The sequence below is a fragment of the Penicillium chrysogenum genome, assembly GCF_028827035.1.
Source record: "Penicillium chrysogenum strain IBT 35668 chromosome Unknown utg000001l_segment0_segment0, whole genome shotgun sequence".
NCBI classification, from domain to species: Eukaryota; Fungi; Ascomycota; class Eurotiomycetes; order Eurotiales; family Aspergillaceae; genus Penicillium; species Penicillium chrysogenum.
Window position 1 is genome coordinate 1,157,110 of NW_026622749.1, and position 24,202 is coordinate 1,181,311.

The following is a 24,202-nucleotide window of genomic DNA, read 5'->3' on the forward strand; positions in this document are numbered from 1 at the left end:
TACCATTAAATATCTCGTGGTCTGCAAGTAAAAAAAGGTGGTGTGAATACATCTTTACCTGTCCTTTATTAGCTTAGGTCAGTACTGTACTACAGTATACATTCAACACTGTCTCACCTATTCTATTGCCTAAATCCAAGAATATCCTAGGAATATCCCAATTTGGAAAGATAATCACCCATGGATGTCAGCTTATGGAGTACAGAATAAGTACACCGCCACATTCACCACGTTCCCATCGTGGCTGGGCAGCGGGGCCTTCATCGGATTTAAAAACAGACCCCGCTCTGCAGGCACCCTTATTTCCTGCTTTTCCTGACTTTCCTTCGTCTTGAACGTTCTTCGTTCTATTTTATCTCTAAACTTGATCAGAATGTCGAAGCAGGATGATCTGGCCTATGGTGGCTACTACCAGGGCTCGGAACGTGGGTCCGGAGATGGATCCCGCGGTCTAGGAGATACATTCAAGAAGCTCCGCGACACCTACAAGAGCCATGGATCCTCACATGGCCAGGCTAACCAGACATACAACCCAAGTGGTTATCAAGGCGTACGCTTCACCCCTCCATCAGCTTCCACATTCACTAACCGGTTCTCTACAGCCGAGTTACCCAACCCAGACCGAGCCGCAATATCAGCAGAGCCAAAGTACAGGACAGCAGCAAACCCCTAACTATCAGGGGAAACCTCCAAAGGAAGACAAACTGTCCGGTTTATTGGGGAAACTTCAAGGTACTGTGACCGAGATTGGTTCCGAATTTGCGCAGAAACTCGGTACCACCATCGACCCACAGGCGTATGCCGAGTATGGACCCAGCAAACCCAACACAGAGCATCGATTTGGTAGCTTTGCTCCTCCCCCGGGAACATAATGATGCCAAGTGGTATGTGGACGGATGCAGCTATTTCTGGGCTGTGTCGCGAGCTCTGGAAAACGCCCGGGAGTCCATTTGGATTCTAGACTGTAAGTTTGGATCTTCCCCGGATTTTCCTTGCATCCATGGATGCGGCTAACTTGACGTAGGGTGGTTATCTCCCGAACTTTATTTGAGAAGGCCGCCGGCGAAGAATGAACAGTACCGATTGGACCGTATGCTGCAAGCTGCAGCCCAGCGGGGCGTGCGCGTCAATGTCATCGTTTATAAGGAGGTTACGCAGGCGCTCACTCGTATGTCTATGATCCTTGAACATAGAAAATAACTCAGCTAAAAGTCCCTACAGTGTCCTCATCTCACACAAAACATGCCCTAGAAGATTTGCACCCCAATATCGCGGTCTTCCGTCACCCCGACCACCTGCCTGACCGCCAAGAGCTGGCAGCTTCCATCACATCGTCCTTCCAGAACATGTCACTCGACTCGGCAAGTTTGAGTAAGATGTCAAAGGACACGCTGAAGGGGCTATACGGAATGAACGATGATGTCATTTTGTATTGGGCTCATCACGAGAAGCTTTGCTTGATCGATGGTCGGGTTGCATTTATGGGTGGTTTGGACATGTGCTTCGGCCGCTGGGACACAAACCAACATGAGCTCTCGGATTTACATCCCTCGGATGTCAGCCAGACCTTGTTCCCTGGCCAGGACTACAACAATTCTCGCGTCCTTGATTTCCAAGATGTTGTCCACTGGGAGAATAACCAACTGGACAGAAAGACCATGTCTCGGATGGGATGGTCTGATATATCTGTGAGCCTGCACGGTGCAGCCGTGGAAGACTTGCGGCGTCACTTTGTGGAGCGATGGAACTTCATCTATGATTCGAAATACAAGGTCCGCAGTGACTCTAGGTACGCGAGACTGGCCCTCCATGGAAGGCCCATTTCCTTGACTGGCCACCAACAGGCTGGTTCTCCACAGCCCAACTTGTACCCCTCGGGGCAGGCAAGCCCACAGAGTCAGGCACCTGCGCCATCCTGGCAGCAGAAGCCTAGTGGAGTCACGTCGCCTACCTACCCGCCGCCACCAGGTCAGACGTCGAGTTCGCATCCAGAGTCGCAGTCTCAGTCGCAGTCGCAGCCGCAGTCGCAGTCTCAGCCTCAGCATCAACAATCTGCCGGGGTATATCAGCCCTACAACAGTACTAGCGCTTCGACCTATCCCCCACCGCCAAGCCAAAGTCCTCTAGGTCATCAATCTCAATCCTCTCATTCCCCGAGTCATGATACGAGCCAGTATAGCTACACTGGGAATTCATTCCCTCCTCCTCCGCCTGGACCCCCACCAGCGCAATCCACTACCAGCACCTCGTATCAACCATATCAACCGGGTCAACAACAGGAGCAGAAGCCCTATTTCCCACCCCCCACCAGGCCAGGAAGCATCCCACTCCAACACCCGTGGAATTGATGACTACCAGCACGAAGGTGATCGCGAACGAGGTTCTTTGGTGCCCCGTCGCTTCCGAGAGGACATAAACCAATATGGTAATTCCCTTCGTGGTCAGCTCGCTGGACAGATCCACCAATACCAGGATCGACTAACCACATACGGCCGTCCTACCTCCTCGCAAGGCCGAGGGAATATGTCATGCCAGATTGTGCGCAGCTGTGCGAAATGGAGCAACGGGAGCCAGCTAGAGCATTCAATTGCCGACGCGTATTGCGCCATCATCCGAAACAGTGAGCATTTCGTCTACATCGAAAACCAGTTCTTTATCACTGCGACCGGTGATTCGCAGCGTCCAGTGAAAAACCAGATTGGTGCCACAATTGTGGAGAGGATTTTACGTGCTGCCCGTGCCGGTCAGAAATATAAGATCATCGTGGTCATTCCATCCGTTCCCTGCTTTGCCGGTGATTTGCGAGACGATGAGACTCTGGGAACACGTGCGATTATGGAGTTCCAGTACAACTCCATCAACCGCGGAGGTCACAGTATCATGGAGATGATTGCCAAGGAAGGATTTAACCCCATGGAATATATCCGTTTCTACAACCTTCGCAATTACGATCGGATTAACAACGGCAGCATGATGGCTGCAGCCGAGCAGCAGAGTGGCGTGAACTACGAGGATGCCCGCAGACAGTATGATCTGAACACAGCAGGCCCTGGTGGATACGCACCGAGCACCACTCGCAGTGCTTTCGATACTACCGCGCCGTTCCAGAAGTATCAGCAGGCTGCACACCAGGTACAAGGCAGCCATGCTTCCTCGAGCCGGTGGAACAGCGTGAGCGAGTGCTATATGCTCGGCGGAGAGGATATTCGGAAAGTGCCGTGGGATGGCCACCCCGATGCCGAAATTGATGCGTTTGTGAGCGAAGAGCTTTATGTTCATTCAAAGGTTCGTTACCCGCCAACTTGGATGATGATTCGACTTCTAACAAAAGCATTAGGTGATGATCGCCGACGATCGTGTAGTTGTTTGTGGATCCGCAAATCTGAACGACCGTTCTCAATTGGGTGACCATGACTCTGAGATCGCGGTCATTATCGAAGACTTCACGCCTGTGGCATCCACCATGAATGGTAAGCCATGGACTGCCAGTCGCTTCGCTTCGTCTCTCCGTCGCCAGTTGTTCCGGAAGCACCTGGGTCTTTTGCCACCGCAAGACTATCAACGCCCGGATGCAAACTTTGAGCCCGTGGGAGTCCCCAACCAGTTTGACTTTGACTGCCCTGAGAGCAAAGTCGTCGCTGATCCGCTTTCCGACACTGTGCAGAGTCTTTGGAACTCGCGGGCGCACACAAACACCGAGGTCTTCCGGAAGGTCTTCCACGCGGTTCCGGACGACTCAGTCCGCAACTGGGCTGAATACAAAGAATTTTATGAGTACTATTTCCACACGACTGAGAAGGGTGCTGAGGGTATGGAAGGATCTGTACGTCCAGCGCGATTCCGATGGGGTCATGTTGTGCGCGATGACTTTGCGCCTGGTGCAGAGGGGGCCAAGCAGGTCAAAGAACTGCTTAGTCAAGTGAAGGGTACTCTGGTTGAGATGCCTTTGATGTTCTTGATCGAGGAAGATATCGCCAAGGAAGGATTGACTCTGAATGACTTGACCGAGCCAATCTATACCTAAGTGGGAGATTGCATTTGCCAAGTTGGGACTATTATTATCGCTCATCCCATTTTCGTCTTGAATTCGAGCATTCTTATTAGCTAAATTGTTGAACTCAAGCGAAGTCTGACTTCTTTCTTTTTGGTAGCGATGGTGTTCGGGAAGCATTGCTTTCTTTCATGCCCCCGAGTGAAAACGATACTCGACGTGTAGCCCAACACATCTGAAAACTTGGGGTTATGCCAAGCCCGGGATAGTATTGATGATATTGTTCTTCAAGAACAATCGTAGGCGCAATGTGATTGTGGCGATTGGTCAACCTAAACTTCCTTTGTTCGCGATGCCCTTCCCATTGGACGAAATCAAACATACTCCGAACTGTTGGGTACTTTCGAGACCCCCGGCTTAATATTGTTCTTGTCCCTATGAAAGACTTGTGAATGTACTAACTGACACCTGCCTAGGAAAATGCCCCTCGAACATGTCTGTGGCGTTCCTTCATGAAAGACACCCCTCGGAGGATATGTGATGCGACCAATATCAACGTCTCTCGTTGCATGCACTGACTGCATGCCAAAACAAAGAGCAGAAAGCTAGAGGCAACGACGTCTACATTCATGGCCTCGAGAACAATATCAAACGACTCCGCAATGGGCCTCCACCGCAATCCCAACCCATGCATTCTGAGTTGATTCTACGCCTTCGTCAATGTCAATGCAATCAAGTGGGCAGTTCAATGTGACATTTGCATTGGCTTCCATTCCCCAAGGCGGGATCTCCATCATATTGATAGTCCGAAGAATACTCCCTCGACGACTATAAATATCAGCTTGTACACCCAGTTTCAATTAATTTCTCCACCACCAGCTCACATTTCGATCATCCAAAACAATCTTTCAATCTTTCTAAGCTTCCGCTTTTTAAGCTCTTCTCAATCTTCGAAATGTCTCGCGCTCAGGTCCAGAAGCAATGTGAGTAACTCGCCTCCAAAACATACACTGCTTCACCATCTCTTCTCTACCATATACTAACATGTCTTCTCTGATAGCCCCCGGCGGTGGCTGTGTCGTCATGAAGTCTCCCATCCCCAACGGCTGCGTGGTCACCCGCACTCCCGGCGCCGAGTGCAACATCATGAAGCGCTCTCCCGGCGGTGGCTGCGTCCTCATGAAGTCCCCCGGTGGCGGCTGTGTCGTCATGAACCGTGAGTACTACCTACTCTCCAATAACGACCGATATACTGACAATGTCTTCGTGGATAGCCGCTGACTACTAAATGTCCTACACGAGTTGCGCCCAATTCCAACACTCCACTAGTCACCATGGCTTGACCTAGGTCTTTGGTCGCCATGGCTGATCTTGAAACGCATAATTCCCTGATCTATCTTCGCCGCGGACTCTTGAGAACACTTTCAACTTTTCAAAAATATCAATCCCTCGAAACATGACCTCTCCGCTTTGCTTTTGCTTTTGTGAAGACTCTTTAGTCTGTCTGTCCAGTTCATTCTTTCTTCGATGGGAACGGTTCATCTCTTCGATGGTCTTGCATGATCTTCACGACTGTCGATTTCGATTTGTTCTGCTCTTTCGAATCTTCGTGGACATCCGGGTGACAACGGTTTCTTAGAAAGGACTTGCTTTCTGTTCCTTCAACTACATTCGGGGGATTTCATTACATACTTCTAAATCGGTTGATTGTGTTTCTCTTTCCAAAGTGGTGCGGGTTCCTCTGGTTTCTTGTCTGGTTGGTGGTTTGGGTGGATTGGGCTTTATTTTCTAGTTAATTCGGTCATGGTAGTTGATAGGAATGGATCATTGCCTCAAAGATCTTTTCTCCTTGCATATTTCCTGCTGTGACTCAACTATAGAGAAAAAGGCATGTAGTGGCCACCTTCCTATTTTGGAAGGGTTTATGTTGGACGTGAGCACTTTCACGTCTACCTCTATCAACTCTTCCGTAACCCAACTCTCTCGACTTGACTACTTTATCTAGGTGGATAGTACATTTGTGAATCGACCGCATAATTTATTGAGTGGATCTCAACGTAAAAGGCAACTGGAGTCCTATCAACACAGGACATTCATTCTATTCCACTGATTGCGACATACTACCCCCATTCTCGTCAGAGTGCTCATAAGTCTATAGTTAACTTGCCTGTGTTGTGAAAGCCGAATATACCAATGAAGCAATGCAATGGGCCGACCGCGCCAGGTACCATGTCCAAAGAGCATTGGAACTACTCTATATGTCTATTTCTGCAATTTCTTCAGTTCCCCGACGAATGTCTCGGTCCATTTCGAACTGAAGGGAAACGGTTGTTAGCTTCACTCATTACCAGAACTGAAGGGCCTCTCGTAGAAGACGAGGGACTGGGGAAGATGGGAGCGTTTAAAAAGGAAAGGAAAGGAAACAACTAACCTGGTGTTGGTGGTGACAAAGCTCCGCAACTCTTCATGCATTTTCTTCCTGTCTTCCTTCTCCATTGTGAGAGCATCGTAAAGTGCATCGGAGAGGCCATTTGCATTAGAAGGGTTGAACAACAGACTGCCCTGTTGCATGAAGGCTGCTGCGCCAGTAAACTCCGAGAGCACCAATACACCGTGTCGGGCCTCTTGGCAAGCGACGTACTCGGAAGCAACAAGGTTCATCCCATCCCGGCGTGAAGTGAGAAGACAGACATCAGACACGGAGTATAGAGCGGTAAGCTCCGCAAAAGAAACTGAGCGGTGGATGTAGAGCAACGGTGTCCAGTTGGGAGTAGCTGGTTATATTTGTTAGCATGAGATGCAACGGAGATCTCAGTTATCAATTTCTGAGCTTACCATATTTGCCGGTAATTTGGCCCACGAGCTTGCTCACCTCTCCCTCTAGATCCTGATACTTCTTGACATCTTCCCGACTTGGAATTGCGATCTGGATTAACACAACCTTTTCCCTCCATTCAGGGTGTTGTTCGAGGAAGACTCGGAAGCCCTCTAACTTTTCAGGCAGTCCCTTCGTATAGTCCATGCGGTCCACGCCAATAATGATCGTTTTGTCCTTGTGTTGAGTCTCAAGCTCTTGGATTCTGGCCTGGACCTCGGGATGATCGATTGTGTTAGCGAATCTCTGGTATTCGATCCCCACGACGTATTTATCGATGCTGATAATACGACCGTTGTAGTGGATTTTCCCGCCTTCAACTTCCGCACCACTGATAATTGAGTTAGTGGTCATCAAAACGCTACCTAGGTACTCTCGGGGTCTTACAGATGAATTCCACAAGCGCTAGCGAAGTTCGCCTTATACTCATCGGTATGGAAGCCAACAAGGTCGCTACCAAGGACACCATCAAGCATCTGTTTCTGAAAAGGAAGGCCCCTCCAGAAATCATCTGCCGGGAAGGGCGTGTGAAGGAAGTATCCTATAGGACACGTTTTGTTTTGCGCATGAAGACGCTCACGGAGTAAACCCGGTAGCAAGAGTAGGTGGTAGTCATGCACCCATATCAGGTCACCATCCGCCGCCTCTTCACTGATTCGATCGGCGAAGATCTTGTTAACACGTTGGTACGCTTCCCAGGTCTCGTTGTTAAACGAAACTTCCGATTGATAATGTAGTGTGGGCCATAAAACGCCATCTAAGTATATTCGGTCAGCGATATAAACAGGACGGAGATAAAGGTCACGTACTGGAGAATCCATTGTAATGGCTCTGGGCCAAATCCTCATCTAGGTATACTGCGGCGGCATTTTCTTTGGCTAGGGCTTTATCAACACTTCCTCTATCCCGTTCATCGATTTCCACTCCGGGCCAGCCTAGCCACAGGTAGTCGGAATATTTCAGCCCCTTTAAGGCGGTCACCAAGCCTCCGCTGGATGGAATCGCCTCGTAGGTGCCGTCCTTGCGCTTGACGGAAAGTGGAAGGCGGTTTGAGGCAATTATGAGCTTCTGGGGCTGGGCATCGGGCGCCATTGTTTTTCACTCTTGATCGAAATTGAATAATAGCATAGGTTGAATGATACTGTCTGTTTTCTGGATGCCTACGTAAACTTATATTCCGTGCGATAAGCAGTGTTCAAGCCTGATTTAGAAGCCAGCATGGGAAAGCTTGGCATATGTCATGGACACAAATCAAGTTCAAAACACACCTGGGCATCATTTCAGAAAACAATTCAATGATTCAAAATGATTCACAACCTGGTCATGCTGACTGTTAGATCTTTACCTAGATGGGTTTAAGTGTCAATATACCGGGTTCTTATATCATAGGGTGGAGGTTAAGCTTGATACTAAATGTATGGCTCACTACTAAATCTATCATCATCTATATAGCCGGTATCCCATCGTACGTCGAGGCTTTGAATATTCACTATAGTCATGATCCGTCGTGATGGTTTGGCCCTGCTGTTTCTTTTTTGCTCACACTACCAGATTTGCTTATCGATTGGGCGCGAATTTGTATGCTCATGAGCCGCTAGGATCTAGGGGTCTAAGGGGAAAAAAGAAACACGAACGCAGTAGGAATTCTATTGTCCTTTTTTTGAGCTATCAATTCAGTACCAGACAACATGTTAGAGAAGAGCGGCAAACCAAGATATCAAAGACACGACGAGTTCTTCACAAGGATACGATCATACTATGTGACCAGCATCAATAGCGAATCAGTGAGCTACTGATTGCGGTACTTAACTCAAACGGCATCTTCAGGACATGAAGTAGGCATAACTCTACCACTGCTCTTTGTGGCAATGGCTTCTGGACATAACGACCCCGATACATCGCAATGAAAGTGTGATAGTCAGGATCATCTGCAATTTTTTCTATGCGGTTTGCAATATCAACGCACAAATTACGAGCATCACCTGGTAAGTATTCGCTGGACATAGGGGCCATCGACCGTACAAGTCGAGGGACAAATGTCTGCATCATCACAGAGAGATATTCTCTATCGCTAGCAGTGCAAGGACGAAGATCACTTCTTCCAAGGACTAGAACCGCACTTTACAAACCAACCATAGTCAGAAATGATTTTGGGTATAACGATAACGGGGGGCTTACACGTAAAAGAATGGGTCCTTGGCTTCCAAATCGATCCCCATTTGATGCCTACTCGTTAGCCACAATTGATCCGCAAATAGGCAAGAGCACCTACTTTGGAACTTCTGCCACGATGAGCGACGGCACTGAAACGTTTTTCATGATCTTTTCCACGAAAGACTTTGCTGGCAGAGGACCCTCAACTTGACCATCCGCGTTTCTGCAGATCCCATCCTGAAATTCGTAACATGATGGTCCCTTATTGAAGTTTTGACCGAATAAACTTCTTCATTAGAAAACACTCGAAATCAAAAGGGCAAGAATAGCCTACACTTCGGCCTGTCCAGTCAAGACAACAACGTTGGCCTCGATGGTCATGTGGTGGGGAAGGGGGGCATCTCCGTGATTCCCGTGGAAAAAGAAATAGCGCAGAGAGCCTTGGCCATAAGAATCCGACATTGTATAGAAATAGTCAGAATAGTCAGCGACCACGACTGGGCCTGTAATGGGGATAGCCTTCTGTTGAATCCGTACACGAAACCTTGGAATTTTATGGGCAAGTGAGGAGGGGTGTGGTCTCCGGACTCTCTTCGGACTCCACCGTGCAAGAGGCCCACTAATCAATTTTAGTCGCAACACTGTCTCATTCTCGTCAAGTCAGAATAATTCGATTTTATATCTTCCTTTGGACTGTTATCGTCGGAACGCTCTCCTTCCGTTGCTGGTTTCGTGTGTAATAGCAGGACGCCAATCCTAAAAATATCCGAACATTCCATTTCTACATAATCCGCTACCTAGGTTGCTTTAACTAGGTACTCTAATACATCAACCTTACCATACCATAGCTTTGTACTACCTGGCACAGGAAATATGGTACGTAGGTAATAAGTACCCTCAATCTCCGAACAGAGACAATGGCTTCGTGAATCTGGGTTCGTTTTCATAACTATAAAATTCCGTCACATAGCTATCATGATTGCGCGTTCAAAGTTTGGACATAACAAAGTAGACGTTCATTCAAGATTGATAGATCACATAGAATCACTAACGCATATTGGGAGAGCACAAACTATAAGAGCCCACTATAGCGAGTGCAAGAAACTGATACTCCTCGTCCAGCTTCATTTAGAAGACGGATTGGGCATCCCCGAGGTGTGAGGCCACTTGCGGAAGAGGTCGGCAAGATGGTCAATTGGCGCTGCCAAAAGGCCAACAGCCGTCTCATACGGTGGCTTGTCTGGGGCGCTGGGATGAGAACGGGATGGAACGAACATCTTGGTCCTTCCAAAGGACGTCGAGTACTTCTCACTCTCCTCTTGCGAGAGGACGCCTTCCAGCGCAGGCAAGTCATTCGTCTCTTCTTCCTTAATATGCTGAGACAGATCTTGCATCAGAGCCTTGATGGTAGGAATGAATTCAGAATCCGAAGGCGTCATATTCTGGAATTTCTTCAGTTGCTCTTTGACCTTGAGTACATGTTAACCACGTTCCTAAGATAATGGGTATGGGTACCGACCGATTGATGCTCTTGGCGATCTTTGTTGGCTAGTTCCACGCCGTTGGGCACGTACTTCTCAAAGGCCGGGTAGACGACCAGCTCCTCCCCAATAGAGTGCCGTGCCAGTTCCCATGTAAACTGGTTTTGCCATTTTGTCTGCTCGGTCTCATCTGAGGTCTTGATGATGTTGTCGTAATACGACTCTATCTCTCGGTGGTCCTTCTTAATCGCATCGCTGATGGTGGGTGCCATGGTAATAGAAGATATCGCGAACGTGCGTCTTGAAATAGGTAGTGCGAGGCGGTTGGTACTAGTTACTCTGAGGCCACGTAAAAGCAAGGACATAACGATATATATCACAAAACTCAATTATACCAGATGCTTTAAGGGCTCTCTTATAGCCAACGGAATGACACAAATTTCCTGATATCAGTCCAACTTACGACATGACTATGACCGAATTATGCTGCAAAAACTTGGAAACTCCAGAATTCGGTATCTTTCATTGCAGGTATTCAGATCACTCAAACAAATGCACCAGTCAGATTGAGGCTATTGATAATCGTCATGATGACGGGTCATCAATACTGGGGAAACGTTGCTCTAGAACTCAACAATACCAGTTTCAGGAGACAGGACAGCCTTAGATGAGCTATGCCTTCCATCATATACCGGGCGGCCTCCCAAGGTTACATCCGTAAATTACTAAGGTGTACCGACCAATGATGTCGGCATCATTACATATGTCCGTAGGGGACCCTCGATGATCTATAGAAGTCTCAATCATTTTACTAAGTTTATGTTAGTCACATTCCAAATATGTTCCGTTCGCTCTGCCATAGATATTCTCGGTAATCACTATATAAGGATGATCCCTAGGAGAGAAAAGACTTCAACTATATCGCACATTACTGGGCCATTACCATATCACGACTTCGATAAGTACATATTGTAACTGCTGTTCATTGAAAGGCTTCCGATGCGCGCAGTGGAGGTTAGACAAACTTATATCAAGGCAGATTTACGCTTGTACATGTTCACATGATACCTATGGCTCAACGAAAGCCACCTTGTCGCCCAGTGCCTCCCGAGCCTTTCATAACCACCAAGATCTTACAATGTTCATCCCTGTTCTCAAGCAAAGATTTGAATCCCTTTTCCACCACCTCGCTCAGCGTTATCTTCGAAGTGACCATCTTGTCGGGATTCAATTGACCTGAGAATCCATCAGCATCTCCAAAGTCCGCTCATCAATAAACAGGACTTACCATAGCTTATCGCTTTGATCACATCCTCAAAGGATGTATTATCATAGAGGGCTGCACCCATATAGTTCACCTCCTTATACATCAAATCATTCACGCAGACAGCAGGTCGTTTCTGCCACACCGCAACGTTGACGATTGTTCCATGCGCGCGACATGCCGGTATGGCCCCGTTCAGGGCTCCCTCCACACCAGCGGTGTCAAAAAGGACGTCCGCACCGATGTCATCGGTCAGTCGAAGTACCGTCTCGGGAACATCCGCGTTTCGGGGATCCAGCAGATGCGTCGCGCCGAAGGCTTCGCTTAGTCGTCTGCGGTTTTCCGTAGGCTCGACCACTATGATTTCTCTGGCACCTTGCACCTTGAGGACCTGTACGATACCAATGCCGATAGGGCCTCCACCCACGACTAGAACATTGTCACCGGGTTTGAAAGGTGATATACTAACCGCATGCCAGGCTACCGCGAGTGGTTCTACCAGTGCCGCTGACTGCAGGGAGACATTGTCGGGAATAGGGTAGAAGTGCTCAGCAGGGGCGTTGATATACTCGGCTAAACCACCACCGTAGCCTTTTATCAACCGAATTAGCACTCAGTGACGAAAAAAGGATAGTAACACTTACCACTTAGACCGACGAACCCAATATTATCGCAGCAGTGTTGAATGCCCTTTATACATGAAGGACAGGTCTTGTCGAAGATAGTCGGTCGGACGACTACTCGCTGGCCCGCGGAGAGGTGTTCTACATCGTCGCCGACTTCCACAACAACGCCGCTGAATTCATGGCCCATAGTGACGGGGTATTTAGAACCTGTGATGGGGTGTGGGGTTTTCGGGATAAGAACGGGTCCGGTTGTGTACTCGTGAAGGTCTTTCTATGTTAATAGATCGAGATCGGAGATGCTTCACAGTCTGGGGAAGTGCCTACCACTACCACAGATTCCGACATAGGCCGGTCTCATCTACAGAATACAATATCAGCAAATTTTATATTCGATTTAGATATTTCAACATGCGACATGATCGAAATACCTTGACTTCCCCTTTCCCACATGGTGGCTCTTCGATTTTGTCGAGGCGAATATCACCGCGTCCGTGGAATCGCGCTGCCAACATCATTGCCTTGCTCTGGGTGTAACATGGAAGACTCATACAAATCTGTGATGGGGACAAAGTGTGCTTTGGGTTCATGCATTGTCAATATGAATTTCAAAGCTGGCGTGTTCTGAGCCATGCCCTTCTAATATCTAGATATACTACCTAATATACTGCTGATGACGAACGATAATATGACGCGCGCCGAGAATCCGTCCGGGAATGCCTATTAGGGAACACAGCATAACTTGAGATGCAAAATGAGAATACCTGCCTTGGGCAGTATAACAATAACAAGAACGACAAGGTCGAATGTCGATCTTGCGTCAGTCATTAGGGAACATACAGAAACAGTAAGCCGAGAACCTGACCTGTGGATAAAATGAGAATTCGAATGCGGAAATAACCCAGTGGCAACATAGCCATGCCATGCGAAAACAAGTTCAATCGCAATATGTATTAATGTATGCGTGTGCTGCCTACTTGTTCCAAGATTTAATTTTCCTGTTCTTTTTCTCCATGTGGAAAGGTTCAGGATAAGTGCACATTAATCATAATGACTTCATCGTCCTAGGTACTTTTAAGCTTAAACACGAGATAAACTACTAGTATTGTCTTAAATGATCTAGTAATACTCTGCAGTTAGTGAATGATCAAGACCTCATGGAACAGGTCGAGCTTGGCCTCACATAAACAGTGAATCTTCCCTGCAGTACAAACAATTCGAGGAAATAATAGAACCCTTGTACTATCCTCCATATTTCACACATATCACCATGACCGACAACCCCGTGGTAATTTCGCTAGCCTCATGAAGAGGTTGAGAATATTGCTCACGAGTTACGTATTGCAATTTAAACACACTCAGAACTGATATATTCACAAGATGATGGAAAACTTTCATTCGTTCATGCCCAACACTCTGTACAAGGAAACCTGGTTTTATACTTATTCCCAGACATCCATCTTCTTCCGAATCGCAGACACCTTAACCTCTTCCGCTTCAGAATATCCCCTGAAATCCCCTTCATCGGAACCAAACGCATCGCTGGCTGTCTCCTCAATTTGATCTAGTGTAAGACCAATAAGTCCTACAGACCGTGCATTGCCAATCTGGCACATTTCCTCGCCCACCGCAGCTTCGATGACACCCTCGCCTCCCTTGGCGGTGAGATCATCCTCGAAGCTCCGGAATACTTGCCGGAGAGGGGTGAGCACATGGCTGCGGAAGAACTGCACGGTCTTCTCGAGATGAAGCTGGTCGCGGAGCGATGGCGAGGAAAGCAGCAAGTAGTACAGATTCAATGCGGAATGAAGCGGTGGGCCTTGAGTCTGAGTAAGACGTGACCAGATAGTAACGAGATCGGATGCTGAGGTGGCGGCAGTGACTGGTTTGAAAAGAGATGGGAATAGAGCCCAGAAGTAGAGCGGATCTTGGAAGATATTGTCGGAAGATGGGGTGGGGCTGCGGAGCAGTTCATCCTTCAGCCATGCGATGGCGCTATCCCGCGCAGGGACAAGACGATCATCTTCCAAGATCTTGTGTATGAGCTTAAACCGCGTCTCGGGCGATGGGTTGCTCTGGACAATGGCGGCCGGGATCTGGCGGACGATGCCGTGGGTCTGGCGTGCTGTGCATGCAGTCAAGAGGACAACAAAATCCTTGAACTCCGTATCGCTTGACGGGGTTTCAATAGGCTGTTGCAAAGCGTAGACGGTCAAAGCTAACAGGGAGTCGAGAAGCGCATGGGGTTGGCCAAAAGCCACTTCGTCGAGATTGGTGGGGCCGCCGACAAAGTTTTTGAATATTTGAGCCAACTCAGGGAAAACAGACACCTGACGGAGCGGTTGCCCAGAGGCAAAGAGAGTTGCTCCTGCAGCCCGAGCCGCTAGTAGCAGGAGTGAACCATGCCGTTCTAGCGGAATCTGATCGGGGTTTGTTGGAGGCTCGTCGAAATCAAGTTGCGCGGTTTGCTCAGTCGGGCATCCGGATATGATTGACAGGAGTTCCTCGTTATCAATCACAACGTCTCGTGATAAAGCCTGAGCAAAAGCAACGTCAGATTAATCATTCTGCGATGTGACACGTTGCCATCCATAAGTTGGTGCCACTTACCATAAGCTTCCCCATGATCATATCGCGCTCCTTGAGTTCCTTGGTCGACCCATATGCCTCAGTCTGCGATTGGGCGGCCGGTAGCCGCAGATCCGGATGCAAGTGTTCCTGCATTCGAATAGTCCACGACATTCCCGGATCCACTGGACTGGAGAAGCTCAAGAGATATGACTTCAGCAGTTCAAGCAAGCCGAATTGTATGAATTTCCGAACAAGGAGCGTCTCGTTATCAGCAGACGGAGAGGGCGAGGATACCTCGGCTTCGGGGTCTGGCGCGGAGGCAGCGGCAACCTTCAGCACGCTCGACTCGCTAGCAGCTCTGGGGGGTGGTGCAGGCCGCTTGGTGGGAGACACTTCGCGGAAGAACTCAAGGAAGGCAAGGGTGGTCTCATTGGTCGCCATTGTGGTATACGCTTCCAGCGCTGCTTGGAGGGAGGTTGCTATGAACCGACTTGGGGCTTTTGTCTGGATCCGTGTATGAAGTACTGATAGCATGCCGAGAAGGCAATTGAACTGTAGGATGTGCAGGGGCAGCCCCTGATCAGCCGTCTCGTCCTCGTCCTCCTCGTCCTCAGGCTGAAGTTGCATCAGGGATTCCGAAACGCGCAATATGACTTCTCGGGGATTTCCAAGTCGAGCCACATCCTGCAGACATTCGGTGGACGCTGGTAGCATGGGCAGGAGCAGCTTGACCAAGTCCCAGCCGATGTTCGTCGTAAGCTTCTCATCTTGCAGGAGAGTGTGCAAAAGCGGCAGACGTTCTGGGGTTAGCTGATACTCTAACAGAGTAAGGTAGGTCAAGTAATCTGTAGCCGGAGGCAATGCTTGAACAAGAGGGTCCTCCATGGTGATGGTGTTGACTATTTGATGTCGCAGGCGCGGGGAAGATGAACCATGGCGATGACATCAGCGGCAGAATCCCGAAGAAGACACGGGCCGATCACATCTCCGAACTATAGACCTCTCGGAACAGCTAAGGGATTAATTTGAACGCAATAGTCTTTATGCGCACTGTTATATTCGTGGATGCTGATCTTTTATTTGTCTTTTTTACTCAATTCGGTTAAAAGGTTGCGACCGCGCAGGGTTCCCTATCATTAGAGCCCTATCTAGTACCTTCATATGCTCACTTTCAAAGGCTGAGGAAGAAGATTCAAATTCCTACCTAGATATAACCGAGACTGGACCTAGGGGATAACCATGCGTAAAGTGCCTTAAAGACGGATAGTAATACAGTTAACTGTCCATAAGCCACACCCTACAAAGGATTGGCGAGGAGCAGATTTTCCTAAACTACAGAGCGTTCCAAAATAATGAGGCACCAGTTTTGGAAGGCATTCTGTGTTCTGCAATAATTACCTTGGTATTTTTGCATAATATAAGCTCATTCTAGGGCTGTTTAGACCGGCAGGGCGTTGACTAAAAAGGCGGCATCCAAGATCAAGCCAATAGAATCTCAGTCACGTGGATTGCCTGTCTGAACCCACTTCGTTAAATCGAGGGCAACTAGTCCTAAATAGGTAGGCTCGTTGTTTACTATGTGTTATCTAAGCATACTTTAAAAAATCAGGCACAAATGCATTGAAATTCAATTTAAAAAGAATTAAATTAAATTAAATTAAAAACAGTATTGAGTACAGATTCTGAAGTACGAATGTACTTTATTGCACTTTCATTACAGAAGTTCCCTGTATTCAGGTCCACTACTAGGGCGGAGTGAAAAGCCCCAGCCGCGCGGCTGGCATTGCTGACATTGCGTAGATCGGCCCAAAAATAACTTCTCGAATGTGACTGCCTGACTTCTGCTTCACCTTTCTTTCATCTGTTGGGTTGCTCTTTGTTATATATAATTCTTCATCGCTTGAGCACCCTACAACACTTTCGACAGTTTCATGGATTTGTCTCTCTGCTCCGGAAACTAAAACAAAGACTCAGCCCCAGGCACCATGGCCTCCAACGAATACTATCACACGAACATCCCACAACCCCCAAGCTACGACCAAGCTGTTCCGGGGAAGACAGATCAAACCCCGCACGCAGTTCCTGGATTTGGCTACGCGAGCCCAAGCTACAACCACGACGATCCCTCAACCCCTTATCACAACCGAGAAAGTCAACAGTCATTTCTATCGGATAATGGACATTACCAGACAGCCGGACGGGCGACGGAAGGCGACAATTACGCAGAGAACATCCCTTTGAAGACCAACGCCCAGTATGGAAATAATCCAGATTGGATGCGCCAACAGACGCAGTACCCTCCATCACCAGGGGGTATTGAGGATAGCCGACAACGTGATAGCCGGAAGAAGAAGGGATTTTTCAGCAAGAAGATTGCCTGGGTGACATACATCTTGACATTGGCCCAGATCATCGTATTTATTATCGAACTGGTCAAGAATGGTGAGTTCTGTTTCTGCCTCGGTACTATTCTAGCATTTCGGGATTCAACTAACGGAATCCTTCCCGCTCCAGCTCAGTTGACCGGGTCAGTCATCGAGACGAAACCCACCTTCAACCCAATGATCGGGCCCTCGCCGTACGTCCAAATCTACATGGGAGCACGCTACAATCCGTGCATGAAGAACGTTGAGGGGGTCCAGAATGCCAACCATACCATTCCGTGGCTCTGTCCAAATGCCACATCGACGACGGTGTCGGGAACGGGGTGCACACTGTCTGAAGTGTGTGGCTTTGGTGGTGTTCCCAACCCCCCGTATTGGAGGGTCAACGGATGATCAGCCGGCTCCCAACCAGTGGTACAGATTCATCATCCCCATTTTCATGCACGGAGGATTCATCCACATCGGATTCAACCTGTTGGTTCAGATGACCATGGGCGCCGACATGGAGCGCCTGATTGGCATGTGGCGCTATACCTTGACCTACTTCGCCAGTGGTATCTTCGGGTTCGTTTTGGGTGGAAATTACGCCGCGCAGCTCGATCCCAGTGATGGCTGCTCGGGTGCCCTGTTCGGTATTCTTGCGCTTTACCTTCTTGACCTACTGTATGAGTGGCCCCAGCGGGAATCTCCGTGGGTTGAGCTTATCATTATGATCCTCGGAGTGGGTGTCTCTTTCGTTCTTGGTCTCCTCCCAGGATTGGACAACTTCTCCCACATTGGTGGCTTCATCATGGGTCTTGCCATTGGCATGACTATCATGCGTTCGCCGAACGCTCTTCGCGAGCGGATTGGCCTGGCACGACAACCATATGTTGCCATGAGCGGAGCCGGCCAAGCCGGCCCCGAGCAAAAGACCACCTCCTTCATGGATTTCTTCAAGGGAAAGCGGGGTCTCACTTCCAGTTCGGCAGAAACTCCGGGTCCTACAAGCGGCCCGCTCAACTTCTTCAAGGGCCGTAAGCCTCTTTGGTGGCTGTGGTGGCTAGTCCGCGCTGGTGCCCTGGTTGCGGTCCTCGTTGGGTTCATTATGTTGATTGTCAATTTCTATAAATACCCCTCCTCGAATTGCTCCTGGTGCTACCGGTTGAGTTGTATGGACGTCAATGGCTGGTGTGACCAGAACAACATGCCAAGTTGATTCAGCGTTTTTTCCAAATATAAAGCTCAGGAGGCTGTTTGTCGAAACCCTTACTGTGGTGCCCGTCTAGGGAACAGAACTCTCACGGGACGAACTGTTCTGTACTATGGAAATGTCATAGCCTGAGCTGGCATTTTTACGTGAATTTGTTATTAGAGCCTGGGTCATGTGACCTGACTGGCTGCCTGTTTGTTCAGGCTAGTCATGCCTATATATTTGTCTCCTCTCTCTGTCTTCCTCTCTTTCCTTCTTCCTCCCCCAGTCATCTGTCAGTTAGTGAATACAGCCTTTCTCTGTCCCTGTTCTCGTACTGAGACGAGGGAAAATTGTTGGAGCCTGGGTCATGTGACCTGGTTGGCTGCCTGTTTGTTCAGGCCAGTCATGCCTATATATTTGTCTCCATCTCTCTCTCTGTCTTCTTCCTCTCAACCCCCATCCGCATTACCTCTGATGATGATTCACTGGTGGGTATACTCTCACGCAGGATACGTTTCCGTGCTCCTGTCATCGAGGTGTCCACATTCCATTCGCTCGGGCCTCCATTCCTACACGTTTTGATCGAGTCTGCGAAAAATTCAATACCAATATATACGCAAGATTGTCAGCAGATCTTCGCTACAATCCTGAAAGTCTACCTGTGTCGGGGTTCGTCGAGACCTGCTTCAGAACATTAAAGGCTCCAACGCAATGTCAATCGGGCGACCTTGTGCCTTTTCTCCTCTCCACAACTCCACCTCCCTTACTCTTTACCAAGCAAATCAAATGAACCAAAGTTTTCTTTCTCGAAAAATGGCAGAGAACCAAGCTGCCGGTGCCGGGGGGATCGCCCTCTATTGGGACCTGGTGAAATCGGCCCAAATAATGCCCGCAATAGGGCCCTTAAGAAACGGCGCCGCGAGGCGCAAGCTGCGCCGGGGGGATCGCCCCCCCATTGGGACCTGGAGAAATCGGTCCGAATAATGCCCGCAACAGGGCCATGAAGAAACGGCGCCGCGAGGCGCAAGCTGCGCCGGGGGGATCGCCCCCCCCATTGGGACCTGGAGAAATCGGTCCGAATAATGCCCGCAACAGGGCCATGAAGAAACGGCGCCGCGAGGCGCAAGCTGCGCAAGCTGCGCCGGGGGGATCGCCCCCCCCATTGGGACCTGGTGAGATCGGGCCCAATAATCCGCGTCCGAGTCAGTTCTGAACTTTTCTCCTCTCCACAACTCCACCTCCCATACTGTTTATCAAACAAATCAAGTCAACGAAAGTTTTCTTCTTTTCCAATGGCAGAAAGCCAAGCTGCCGGTGCCGGGGGGGATCGCCCCCCCATTGGGACCTGGAGAGATTGGGCCCAACAATGCCCGCAATCGGGCACTGAAGAAACGGCGCCGCCAGGCGCAAGCCGCACGCGAGCAGGCCGTAAGCTATACCATATACCTGAGCAAGATAGAATCTGGCACTAACAAAAAAAAAAAAAAAAAGGCTGTTGTTGAGGCCCGGCGCCGGGAACTCGAGAACGAGTTCGCCCATGATATGGTGCGCGCCCGTGCCAATGCCAGACTTGCCGTAAGATACTATCCCCTACTATACCTTGATGGTACACTAGGATAGTCGTTAACATAATAATAGGAAGAGTTTGGTCCTGAGGCGGCTAAGGGAGGGGGTGCCCCTACCCACGGCGGTAATTTCCGTGGAATGGGAGGGCGTGGTAGTGCTCGTGGTAGGCGGGGTCGTGGAGGACCCCCTCCCGGATGGCAATGACAGAGACGAGTAAATGCTCGAAGATGAGGCTCCGGTCACCTAGGACAATGCCTACGCCCGTCGCGGCCCTATACCGTAGTTTCCGCCCTATCAAAAGCTAACTTCGTTTCTACACCTTTTATTTCTTTCTTTGACTTTACCCTATTTAAACGCCACTTCCTTTAGCCTATCAACGGCTTAGACGTTCCTTACTTTTATTAACTCGTTCAATCTGCTTTTATTCTTCTAGGCCTTGGGACGAGACCTTTACGTACGCGGGCGAATATGTTGATAGCACGTGATAAGTCACGTGCTAAGAGCCCCTCTTTAGCTAGCTATCAAGTAGTTAATGGCATTATCTTTGACATATTATATAACTTATACTAATAGGGCTAGTATTGTAGGAACTTATGATATGGTCTAGTACTCGTGATATAATTTTACGGGATATTGAAAGTATAACTTGTAACTCAATATACCGCGGTATATTTCATTCTCGAGCAACTTTTTAGTTCGACCGTTCTAGAATAAGTTTGCATTGCACTTTTTCCTCAGAACTTCGATGAATCTATTAGCATTATGACTGTAAATAGAATTGCTATATCCACAAGTATACCAAACTGCACACAAAATAATAAGAAGTATCCTAATTCAAGGATATCTCCTGTTCCTGCAAATGGTTCAATGCCGGAAATAGAAAATTGTTGTGACGCTATACTTCGCGTGATGTACGCAGCTTATGTGGCTGGGGTTGTGGCGGAGCATGTCAAAATTACAAAATTACTGTACCCAGTTTACCGTACCGTACATCTCACCTGATAGCCCTGTTCTCATCGCATACATATTGTAGGTAACCCTCAATTCACGCCTGAGACTTGTCTTATGTTTTCCAATGTGTCTATAATGGGATCGATCCCGTCAAACTTCTTCATGCACAACCTTCTTTCCCCTGTGTCATAAACTCTCAGTCATGGCCACCTTGGCCTCGTCACCCCCGACCTCGCCCTCGTGGCCTAAACGACGCCCTCGAGCCTGGGCCCTCCGCTGTGAACGATACTGCTGCGCAGCAGCAAGCTGCTTTCCACTCGCCTTCGTCTATGGCCTCACCACATGGGCAGTATACGTCGCTGTTAGCATCGGCGTCAGACCCTCACGCAGTGACTGGATCGGTACGCAGGATAACGCCCGAACTCGAACGGGTCTATGTATCCGGGTATACTAACATGTCGGCAGGTATCCCGAGCTCCATCCTCGCATTTTCCCTTTATGTCATCCTCAACTTCTCATATACCGTCGCCGTTTTCACCGATCCGGGGTCACCGGTTTCTACTAGTCGCGGTGCCGACCGTCATGAGTACAGCGCCCTCCCTCCCTCCGAGCACCCGGAGTTCACATCATATACCGTCACCTCGACTGGTGAATCACGGTACTGCAAAAAATGCCAGTGTCCGAAGCCGGACCGCGCGCATCACTGCTCGACATGCAAACGATGCGTCCTCAAGATGGACCACCATTGTCCCTGGCTGGCAACCTGCGTTGGACTGCATAATTACAAGGCATTCCTGCTGTTTTTGATCTACACATCGTTATTCTGTTGGGTTGTTTTTGGCATTGCGGCCGTTTGGGTCTGGACCGAGATCCTGAACGATACCCAGTACATGGATACTATTCTCCCGGTCAATGTAGTTCTGCTGGCTATCCTGGGTGGCATCATTGGATTGGTTTTGGGTGGATTCACAGCCTGGCATATCAGTTTGGCTATACGGGGTACCACTACCATTGAATGCTTGGAAAAGACCCGGTATGTGTCGCCTTTGCGCAAAGCGCTAGAAAGACAGCGGAATGAGCAACCGCCCAACAATAACTACTGGGGCGAGCCGGGCGAGGAAAGCATATCCAGCCGACTGCAAGGATATGGTAATCAGATCATCGATGCCCACGCCAACGCTATCCCGGGAGTCACCCGGGCCGAAGAGGGCATATCTCCTGGGCCGCGCCCATCAGGGCCACCGGACGGCTCGGGCAACGGTCTCACTCCAGCACAGCAAGCATTAACCCGGTCATATGCCGAAATGGAGCGGCAGCGCGAGCACTCACGGTACGAGGAGTATCAAAACGACGAAGACAACGAAAAAATGCCTAGCGCGTTTGACCTCGGGTGGCGGCGTAACCTACTCCACCTTTTCGGTCCCCGACCGCTCCTCTGGGCTGTGCCTATTTGCAACACAACCGGCGATGGCTGGCGGTGGGAGCCAAGTCCTAAATTCCTAGAAGCGCGTGAGCGCATGCGACAGCGTCGAGAACAGGAATCCACCGACGAGCAACAATACTACCGCGAGTTGTACCAGCGCAATTTGGACAACAGTAATAGTTGGAGGGAAGGCACTTCACAGCCGCAACGGGTGCCAAACCGCGGTAGCACGCCTGAGCGGCCTCCGACCTCCGTATCGATGCAGACTCTTGCGCCCCGGTCGCCGCGGCCGCGGCCTGGTGATAGTGATTATGGGGATGATGTGGAAGGGAACGGGCTGTTGGATCCAGGCGCTGGCCGCCAGCAGGCTACACGCCATGACACTGATGAATGGCGGGCCTGGGACTAAGACAAAGTGATTGTACGTAGCATTTTAATGTAGCATGTTGCAGGCGTTGTATGTGTATCATTGTGAAAGCATTTATCATATCGAGGCTTTTATGAGCATAAAGAATTTATCCCTATTCTACCTGTCTACCTCTATGGAATATGTGCTAATCATACTATTGTACTTTGTACTTTGTACTCTGTACTTGCACATAACAACGTTGCCACTGCCCAATCGCATCATCCCCGCAAGACTGAGACAACTGTCATCTTCCAACTTATCTTCTCTCTCTCCCAGTCCAATGCAACATCGATTCCAATTCCAATCGCATACAAAGAGACAAAGATAAAAAGATAAAAGACAAAAATGTCCTCCCCCTCAACGCGTCGTCTCCTAAAAGAAAGCAGCGACCTCCACAAAAACCCAAGCCCATACTTCACAGCCGCCCCGATAAGCGACACAAACCTCCACGACTGGCACTTCACCCTAGCTGGTCCACCTTCGCCATCCCCCTACGCCCAAGGCCTCTACCACGGCCGCATCACCTTCCCAGCCACATACCCACTCCGACCGCCCTCCTTCCGCTTCCTCACGCCCTCCGGCCGCTTCGAAGTCAACCGCGAAATCTGCCTCAGCATCTCCGGCCACCACGAGGAGACATGGCAGCCGGCTTGGGGGGTGCGCACTGCGCTGTTGGGGATCCGATCTGAGATCTTTACTTCGGAGAGTCAGGGTCAGGTCGGTGGCATGGAGGGGAGTGACGAGCTGCGCAGGGAGTATGCGCGACTCTCGCTTGGGTGGTCTTGTCGTGAGTGTGGGGTTGGGAATCTGGAGGCTATGAGGGAGCTTTGGGGGGGTTTGTCTCGAGCGCGGGATCGAGGTTGAGGATGAAATTGCTGCTGTGGGTGGGAGTGCTGGTGTTGATGCTGGTGTCGAGGGCCAGCGGGAGACGGTTGAGGCCGAGGCTGAGGCTGCTGCCCCGGCTTCTGAGGGGGATGCTGTTCCTGTTGGAAGTGAGCACCAGGCTCGAGGGAATGATGCTGTAGAGAGTACTCCGGCTCTGGAATCTGTTTCGGCTCCTGCGCCTGCATCGGTGCCCACGCCACAGGCACAACCACAGGCACAACCACAGGCACCGCTATCTACCGTACAAGCTCCGGCTGCAGCTGTTATGCCTACGCGCACAAGTTCTTCTCATCTGGCTTCGACAGAGTCTCCATCTGAAGGTGTCTGGCTGGACCGGGCTATCATTGTTGTGATCATTGCTCTTGTCTTGTTGATATTGCGCCGAGTGGCGAACGTTGACGATCTGTAAAGGATCCGGGAGTTTAACTGGGCATTTTCTTTCTTCTGGCAG

General features: G+C 49.5%; 10 protein-coding genes across 10 annotated transcripts; 6 read left to right on the plus strand and 4 right to left on the minus strand.

Annotated features, from left to right (window-relative positions):
- Positions 1–373: 373 nt before the first annotated feature.
- pld2 (putative phospholipase D (PLD)) lies at positions 374–4,024 on the plus strand (the record flags this gene model as incomplete). The annotated part of the gene is made up of 7 exons (XM_056706221.1): positions 374–550; positions 603–805; positions 903–964; positions 1,025–1,168; positions 1,222–2,060; positions 2,128–3,285; positions 3,338–4,024. 7 exons carry the CDS (start codon positions 374–376, stop codon positions 4,022–4,024), a joined length of 3,270 nt encoding a protein of 1,089 aa, XP_056570523.1.
- A 922-nt stretch (positions 4,025–4,946) lies between these two features.
- N7489_000467 (uncharacterized protein) lies at positions 4,947–5,272 on the plus strand (the record flags this gene model as incomplete). Its single annotated transcript, XM_056706222.1, has 2 exons — positions 4,947–4,974; positions 5,052–5,272. The coding sequence occupies 2 exons, from the start codon at positions 4,947–4,949 to the stop codon at positions 5,270–5,272; spliced, it is 249 nt and encodes an 82-aa protein (XP_056570524.1).
- Positions 5,273–6,253: 981 nt separating this feature from the next.
- Positions 6,254–7,958, minus strand: N7489_000468 (trehalose-6-phosphate synthase; the record flags this gene model as incomplete). The annotated part of the gene is made up of 5 exons (XM_056706223.1): positions 6,254–6,305; positions 6,423–6,765; positions 6,827–7,197; positions 7,254–7,623; positions 7,676–7,958. 5 exons carry the CDS (start codon positions 7,956–7,958, stop codon positions 6,254–6,256), a joined length of 1,419 nt encoding a protein of 472 aa, XP_056570525.1.
- A 2,186-nt stretch (positions 7,959–10,144) lies between these two features.
- N7489_000469 (uncharacterized protein) lies at positions 10,145–10,773 on the minus strand (the record flags this gene model as incomplete). Its single annotated transcript, XM_056706224.1, has 2 exons — positions 10,145–10,489; positions 10,540–10,773. The coding sequence occupies 2 exons, from the start codon at positions 10,771–10,773 to the stop codon at positions 10,145–10,147; spliced, it is 579 nt and encodes a 192-aa protein (XP_056570526.1).
- An 803-nt stretch (positions 10,774–11,576) lies between these two features.
- N7489_000470 (2,3-butanediol dehydrogenase) lies at positions 11,577–12,906 on the minus strand (the record flags this gene model as incomplete). The annotated part of the gene is made up of 5 exons (XM_056706225.1): positions 11,577–11,737; positions 11,790–12,356; positions 12,410–12,658; positions 12,716–12,749; positions 12,820–12,906. The coding sequence occupies 5 exons, from the start codon at positions 12,904–12,906 to the stop codon at positions 11,577–11,579; spliced, it is 1,098 nt and encodes a 365-aa protein (XP_056570527.1).
- Positions 12,907–13,830: 924 nt separating this feature from the next.
- Positions 13,831–15,844, minus strand: N7489_000471 (uncharacterized protein; the record flags this gene model as incomplete). The annotated part of the gene is made up of 2 exons (XM_056706226.1): positions 13,831–14,925; positions 14,999–15,844. 2 exons carry the CDS (start codon positions 15,842–15,844, stop codon positions 13,831–13,833), a joined length of 1,941 nt encoding a protein of 646 aa, XP_056570528.1.
- A 1,100-nt stretch (positions 15,845–16,944) lies between these two features.
- Positions 16,945–18,541, plus strand: N7489_000472 (rhomboid family membrane protein; the record flags this gene model as incomplete). Its single annotated transcript, XM_056706227.1, has 2 exons — positions 16,945–17,714; positions 17,764–18,541. The coding sequence occupies 2 exons, from the start codon at positions 16,945–16,947 to the stop codon at positions 18,539–18,541; spliced, it is 1,548 nt and encodes a 515-aa protein (XP_056570529.1).
- Positions 18,542–19,517: 976 nt separating this feature from the next.
- On the plus strand, positions 19,518–20,287 carry N7489_000473 (uncharacterized protein; the record flags this gene model as incomplete). The annotated part of the gene is made up of 4 exons (XM_056706228.1): positions 19,518–19,689; positions 19,785–19,945; positions 20,009–20,092; positions 20,156–20,287. 4 exons carry the CDS (start codon positions 19,518–19,520, stop codon positions 20,285–20,287), a joined length of 549 nt encoding a protein of 182 aa, XP_056570530.1.
- Positions 20,288–21,236: 949 nt separating this feature from the next.
- Positions 21,237–22,866, plus strand: N7489_000474 (DHHC family palmitoyltransferase; the record flags this gene model as incomplete). The annotated part of the gene is made up of 2 exons (XM_056706229.1): positions 21,237–21,435; positions 21,500–22,866. The coding sequence occupies 2 exons, from the start codon at positions 21,237–21,239 to the stop codon at positions 22,864–22,866; spliced, it is 1,566 nt and encodes a 521-aa protein (XP_056570531.1).
- A 345-nt stretch (positions 22,867–23,211) lies between these two features.
- N7489_000475 (ubiquitin-conjugating enzyme E2) lies at positions 23,212–24,160 on the plus strand (the record flags this gene model as incomplete). The annotated part of the gene is made up of 2 exons (XM_056706230.1): positions 23,212–23,653; positions 23,688–24,160. The coding sequence occupies 2 exons, from the start codon at positions 23,212–23,214 to the stop codon at positions 24,158–24,160; spliced, it is 915 nt and encodes a 304-aa protein (XP_056570532.1).
- Between the last annotated feature and the right edge of the window lie 42 nt (positions 24,161–24,202).